Source organism: Lytechinus pictus, chromosome 1, assembly GCF_037042905.1.
Source record: "Lytechinus pictus isolate F3 Inbred chromosome 1, Lp3.0, whole genome shotgun sequence".
Classification (NCBI taxonomy): Eukaryota; Metazoa; Echinodermata; class Echinoidea; order Temnopleuroida; family Toxopneustidae; genus Lytechinus; species Lytechinus pictus.
Window position 1 is genome coordinate 37,042,398 of NC_087245.1, and position 7,585 is coordinate 37,049,982.

The 7,585-nt window shown below is 37.8% G+C and overlaps 1 protein-coding gene across 1 annotated transcript; it reads right to left on the reverse strand.

The window, feature by feature from the left end:
- Positions 1-4,162: 4,162 nt before the first annotated feature.
- On the reverse strand, positions 4,163-7,328 carry LOC129266648 (probable G-protein coupled receptor No18). The gene has a single exon (XM_064101909.1). It carries the CDS (start codon positions 7,073-7,075, stop codon positions 5,912-5,914), a length of 1,164 nt encoding a protein of 387 aa, XP_063957979.1. The 5' UTR covers positions 7,076-7,328; the 3' UTR covers positions 4,163-5,911.
- Between the last annotated feature and the right edge of the window lie 257 nt (positions 7,329-7,585).

Here is a 7,585-nt window from a genome sequence, read left to right on the forward strand (position 1 = left end):
AGCAAGTTGTTCCTTTTTTCCCCACACAAGAACATGATCTCATCAAGGAGAGTGATATCTCCTTGATCTCATCAGCCTATCAGTTGCAATGATTTCAGTAGCTTATAACAGGCGCATCATGAAAAGCTTCGCATAGGTATGATTTGACCCCCCCCCCCCCGTAGCTTATAACAGGCGCATCAAGTTTCATAATTCATTGATCAAAATCCACACATATTGGATCATTCCCAATTTTACTAACAAACACTTTTATGGACAATTACAGTGAGACACAAAGTTGCAAATCAATTACATAAATAAATATGAATACGAAATACAAAGAGAGATATATATATATAAATTTGAATAAAAATATAGTGGGCCCTTACAGATAATAGTTAAGAAACAAATTCAATACATATTCAAATCAATAATTGGCCTCTTATAGCACAGGTAAAATTAGATGTTTTTCTCTTTTTTTTCTTTGCACTATGTTTGATATGCAAATTATACTAGGCTCAAATCTAATTGAATATATAATTAAATAAAACAGACTTCCAAAAGGAGGATGATTATCACGCGTGGGCGGAGTGAGAGCCTGCAGTGCACCCCATCCCTAAATAAAATAAAGGTTGCAAAGGGCAAATTTTTTTCAATTTTAAGATTCAGAAATGAACAGAATAATAGTGTAATCGATTATAACACTGGTTGACGTATCATGAAAAGCTTTGCATAGGTATGATGTAACCCCCCCCCCCCCGTTCATCAATGCAGGGGGAGGGGGGGAAGAAATTAGAAAAATAGCGAGAAAGACACCCCCATTAAAATAGGCAGTGAGTGTGTGTGTGCGAGAGAGAGAGAGGGGGGGGGGGAGAGAAACATGCAGTCCCGAGAGAATGGCGAGAGAAAGGGAGAGCTAGAGAAAAGAGCACAATTATTAACCTATATTTGTAAATATACAACGATGTGAAGGGTTGAATGTCAAAAATATTGTCTCTACCAGGAAGTTCTGCATCAAGGACAAACTTTACGGATCTATACCGATTAACACCGCATTGTATAGCAAAAAAAAATATATGCATGCAATTCTATTTTTCAAGGTTGTAATTATATGTCATTCGGAATGTTCGGGGACTTCCCAGAACTGAGTGTGGTATACGTGACAAACTTTTACAGAGAATGCAGTCATTTCACGATTTTCTTTCATCCCCCCATTTTTTGCAGCTATAGGTGTCACAACTCTTATTGATATTTCACAACATGTTCATTGGGAGGGGGGGGGGGATAAATCAAGTAAAAAAGGGAACATGCGTTTTTGTTGGGAAAAAATGTTCCATATCAGGCAAAATGCATGTGCAACAGTAGCCGGGAACTGTAGGTAAAATTCACGGAGTATTCGGGGTCATTTAACCCAACAAACATGCATGCATTTTACCCAATATTGGGTAAACTTTTTTTTAAGGAGTAAATAGATCAGACGCTGTGAAACACAAATTCAAATTCAAAAGTTTATTGATATGAAATCCTGACATTGAAGGATCATCATTAAAAAAAAACTTAAAGAAAAAACACAATAACGATTGCACATAAAGGAAACGGGGCTACGGAAATTTTCGCTTCGTGCCCGGCCTCAACATGAGTCTGATTTCTCCATGATACTCAATAAAGATCAATGGTTCACAAATTTCAAGTCGACTAGTGCACAATATATTTCTATTTAATAATTAAAACAACAACATTAATATACGTAGCACGGTCAACCCAACCACGCCACTGCATGTAATTCAGTAATTTTATGGCAAAAAAACCCATCACATTAGCCATCAACAAATCACTTGTGATGTGGTAGTACTATGTACACGTTTTATATACCCCTGTATACATAATAATAATGATGATGATGATGATAATGATAATAATAATAATAATGATGATGATGATAATAATAATAATAACTAGATTTTAATTCGTCATGAGGACGAATTAGGTGGTCTGTCATGATTTTTCATTCAGTGTCGGCTAATGTTGTATGAAATGAATCATTTAGATATGATTGATAATCTTGATCATAGACATCATAGGAATACATTTTGACCACTACTAAATGTGATTATTAATGTGGTGATGACAACCGTGATGATTATAATGATGGTGGTGATAATGCAATACGGTAAATACAAAATTAAGTTTGGAGCACGTAAAATGCCTTAAAAACTCCTCAAAAATTTCAGACGATTTACCGAAATTGGCTTTCCCAAATTGCGCAATAAAAGGCGCCTTCATTTTCAGAGCAGCTAATTTTTAATGGACAGTTTCATGTTTTTTATGCAAAATCTTTTTAAAATTTCTTTCTACTGTCAGCAATTTTTCTTTTAAGATTTCAAGCAAGAATTTCCACAATGTCAGTGGGTATCAATTTCACAGAATGCTTGAAAATGCTTAGGTGATACTTTTTGAAAACTAAAATATCTTAAATATTTTTATTCAAAATTTCTGCTAAATTTCAATTATTTTTAATGAGAAGTTTCGCAATGATACATTTTCACAGCATTCACTTCAAAACTCATCATCAGTGGTGTATTTGATAAAAGAATTAAGTAGAATTTTTTGAGGGGAAATATTTGCAAAATTTCTGCAAATTCCTAAACATTTCACATAATATTTTCCGTCAAGAATTTTCAATATCCATTTATTAATTGTGTATGACTTTAACATTTCCTTGAAAATTCTTTCTTGATGATTTTACTGAAAAAAGTCAGGTAAAAGATTCAAATACTGGCAATTTTCCCGCAAAATTTCGGGAAAATTAGTATTTTACTAAATTGCACTATTTTTAATTTCACAGAAGGTATCTGAAAATTTGTTATGTTATATTTAGAGAAAATAACCAAATAGAAAAAAAATCCAGGATTTTCCGCAAAATGTCTAGAATGAAATTAATCAACCAAATAGCGTTTCAATGCATAAATGATGTTTTACAATGTTAAAACTACCCCTTAAAAAGTTCCGGCAATATTAAAAAAAATGTCCTACATAAAAAAACGCAAAGCAAGTGGGCTTGATATTTTCAGCAAGACCGTACAATTGATTAATAAAGCATTTTCTTAAAAAATTTCTCAAAATTAGGTCCAGAACAAATTTGCAAAAACTTAAACAGGTCATAACACACTAATGCTGTGGTTGAAAGTGAAAATCATTCGCACATTATTTGTAGAAGATTGTCTTCACTACATCATATCAAAATTTGAGAGAAGATTGACTAGTAATAACGAAGATACGGTCAAATATGCATAAATACGTTGACGTAATTGCGAAAAAGTTTAATTTTCACTTCTAACGTAATTTTGACGTTATTACGCAATCTCCAGATGACATTTTGACTATATCCAAGAGTGAGGAAAAGTAGGGGGTCAACGGACTCCCTGAAGAGCTACAGTGAATTTTATATAGGCATATTTTTGCCCACTTATGACTTATTTTGCGAGTTTGCACGTGCGTGTAATGCAAATTTGAATGGACGCGCATTCCCGTATTATTGGTCGTAAGAGGCTGAATGAGGTATCAAATTAATCAGAAGATAATGGACAATGGACAGACATAGAATAAATGATGACTCGAAGATGCATACCGATGGTAGGTGCAAGAACGCGCACGCATACCTGTGCGCGCGCAAATTCTTGACATGCTCAAAATGACCTGAAACGTACCCAAACTTGACCACGGTTGATTTGGGGAATTTTTAAATTTTGACGCGCGCGTACGTGCGCGTCGTGACCTTTGCATGACCTCTGATGACATGTCCTGATGACCTGTCACCTGAACTTGATATGATGCAAATATGGATGATTTTTTATGATTAGTTGCGGTGATATGATCAATAATTCATTTTTACAAAATGGCGCCTAGATGACGTCATCATGATTTGATAACCTTGAAAAGTTTCGTTTCGTGATTCCATAATAATTTCCATACATGACATGAAAATCAAGAAATTTGACAAGCCCGATTTTGAGATAAAGTGGGAACAAAATTTGGCAATAAAAATAAATAAAGTAAAATCTGACGAATATAATAGGTGATCTGTCATATTCATGACAGACCACCTAATAATAATAACGGTATATTTACCCAGGGTAGCCGCTTCAGTTTCGAAAACTGTTCTCCCAGCGGGCCCTGCTATTATTACTACCCCGGCTAAGCTAGGCTACCTATTCAGGTGCACACAGCTTTTTTAGGAATTACTTCCTGCCGGTACCCATTTACCTCACCTGGGTCGAGTGCAGCACACTGTGGATGAAATCCTTGCTGAAGGAAACTACGCCATGGCTGGGATTTGAACCCACGGCCCTCTCTTTCAAAGTCCGGAGACTAATCCACTGGGCCACGACGCTCCACTTTATGTGGGGTTGCTCCCAAGATTTTGAATTTTCAGTTCAATTGCAAGGACCGTAGTTAGGCCACTGGCACGGACTAAGGCCATGTCCTAAATTAAATCGGACTTATAGAATATGGGCCCTTGCATTCAGCGTTTCCCCAACCATAGGAGTATTGCATGATACCCTTCATTTTCACAATTATGATTATCTCAATTTGTTTTAATTTGGAGGCATATTATGTAGGCCTAATACATAGCAACATGGTTATGTGTTCCCATTTTTCGCGTTGTTATTCTTTGTATACTCGTATTCCATACTCTTTGTTACATAGTTTACATCATGTACATGCGTATACACATAATTTTATCAGCATAACATTGTGACTTTTGTCAATGCATTCAATATGCGAAATTGAACCACAAATAAGCCAGTTCACGGTTAGCTCATGATCAACTTTTCTCAAATGACCTTTGTGATTTTTTATTAGGATAAGCACTATCATTTTCAAATGTAGAGGTTGCGTAGGCTTTACCGGTAGAGTATTCAAATTCTAAGAACAAAAGGCATTGTATAGACCAGGTGACTAGAATAGTACATCAGGGATAAAGTTTGGAAATCTGTTTTATTGTCTGCCTTTGGCACATTTGACTATTGTTTAGGCTACTGTCAAATACCAGTGATTATGAAGGCTCTATTTATTACTCTTCAGCTTGGATGTGATAAAATGAATATTTTGAAAGGAATACATGAATAGGCATAATCATCAAATCACAAATGCCTATGTCAGTGAATTTGAAAGCCACCCTCATGGTTTATCTCAAATGACCTTTTTCTGCTCGTGCGCAGTTTACAACCGTGAACAGGCTTATTGAATTAAAAACAAGAGGTAGTTCTAATATAAATAATAGCTGGATTTATAAAGCGTTTTTTGCCTGAGGATACAAAGCGCTGCTATTATTACCCGGCTTTAGCTCGAGCTACCATCACCGGCGCTCAGTGCATTCAAGGAAATAATCCTGCCGGGTACCCATTCACCTCACCTGGGTCGAGTGCAGCACAGTGTGGGTACATTTCTTGCTGAAGGAAAACACGCCATGGCTACGATTCGAACCCACGACCCTATGTTTGATAGGCGAGAGTCAGAACCACTAGACCACGACGCGCCCACTATGTACAACTATCACCATGATCACTGGATAGTCCAGGATACTAATGTTGGTAGATAATTTATTTTCCACAATGCAATACAGTATTTAAACATGAAGAAAATAATATGAAATAAGTATATCGTTTATCACTATTTTGGATATTTAATCATTTTTTTTTGTAAATGGATTCCACGAAGTTTGTACGCCAGTAAGATATGAATCTCTCAGTTCAGGAACCAACGAAATGGAATAGAAGAACAAGTCTTGGCCATTCTACTTCAAATTCAAATTCAAAATACACGGCTATCAACAAGACTGGACCGCATATTCATCTTGAAATTACCACGTTGGTCAGTTCCAACCATCACCATCAACTTCATTGACCACTCGTATCTGGGTACACCGTCGTCAAGACCGCTTTGACCCACACCACCATCGATCAACACGGAGGTATCTTTGAAGGATTTTACGAAATTGAAGATTGGTAGCAGCGTATATGAACGGATTTATAGTCGAGTTGCACCATCCTAGCACTTCGGTCACCTCCCAAGCGGTAGCCGACACGCAATCCATACACTTGGCGTAGATCACTGTTGTTGTCATGTAAGGCAACCAGGACACCACGAAGACTCCCGTCAAGATACCGAGAACGATAGCCGCTTTCCTGTGTCGGGCAAGGGTTATCCGTTCCTTGTCTGCAACGTCTTCACCTCTTTCGAGGGTGTTGAGTGTGGTTGCTTCTGCAGCCTCGATCTCTTCCGGCGTGTTACCCGACAAGGGTTCAGTCGTAATTGTCATGTTTGATGAGAAGCTAGGTGACCCGTTGGCCTTGCCGTTGGGTTTTGTAGTAGTATATTTCACTTCTACTTTTCCTAGGCGACTCAATCTAACCTTAGACCTTTGATAGATATTGGCGTACACATACGAATTCAGAATGACTATACATACGAGCAATATCCCAAACGGGATCAAGTTAATAGCCAGAGGCGCGTAGTTCAGAACTATGAATTCCATGGTGCACATTCTGTCATAATCAATGTTAGACTCTCCTGATATTGGACTCCAAGCAAACGCGATCAAAGTGACAAGAATAAGAACGACAGTCCAAGCGACGGTGAGGATCAGTCCCACGCGCTTCTTCGTCTGGTATGTCTTGTACTTGAGACCCATACTGACCAAGCAGTAACGGTCCCAGCTGATGAGGACTAGCGTGATCATAGACATCCAACATATGGTGTAATCCAGGACCAGCCAGAGTTTACAGATGACTTCACCCAGTGGCCAAAAGCCTCTCAACAGCCATACAAAGTTAAAAGTCAAACTGAAGACACCAACCATGAAGTCCGTGACTGCGAGATTCAAGATGAGCAGATTGCCGACTTTATCCCGGATCTGGGAGACGCGGCTGTAGGCTAAAATCACCAAGAAGTTGGCGACGATTGTGACAGCGATGATGACCCCCATGATCAGTGATATGATGGCGAGAGAAGCGGGTGAATTTGGTTGTTCTCCCTCCTCAGAAGGAACATTAGCAGGAGTAGTCATATTTGCCATGGTCGTGACGTCGTCCATGTGAGGTTCGTTACTTAAATTCAGATTCAATTAGTTGAGGAAACTGAACAGCCTTATATCAAAATACGTCCACGGTGGTTCGAAACGGATAAAGATTGTCCTGTGCTATGGCATAATTATATATCTTCGGAACTCTTCCTGGTAATATTACATTACCGTAACTGCTTCCCTTCTTAAACGTAAACTATAAATGATACTAAACAGTTGATTATATTCTGGAAGCTTAAAAACGTCCGGAGGAAAAACACACGAAACCCGGTTTTTCCCCCAATTTCATGAAAAGTAACACACCAGTTCATGTTGACCTTGTCTCAGCATATTTTCTTTGTGCGTGTTAGCAATGTCAACATTTCTAATGTTCTTGGGTTTTTTTTTTTCACGTGACCTTGTTCTCAATTTCCTTGTTGTGAACAATGATTTTGTTGATCCAATCAACACAACTCAACTGAGAAAGTTGAATGATATTTTTACTATAGGTGAGTGTATAATTACTGATTTTTTTCACCCACG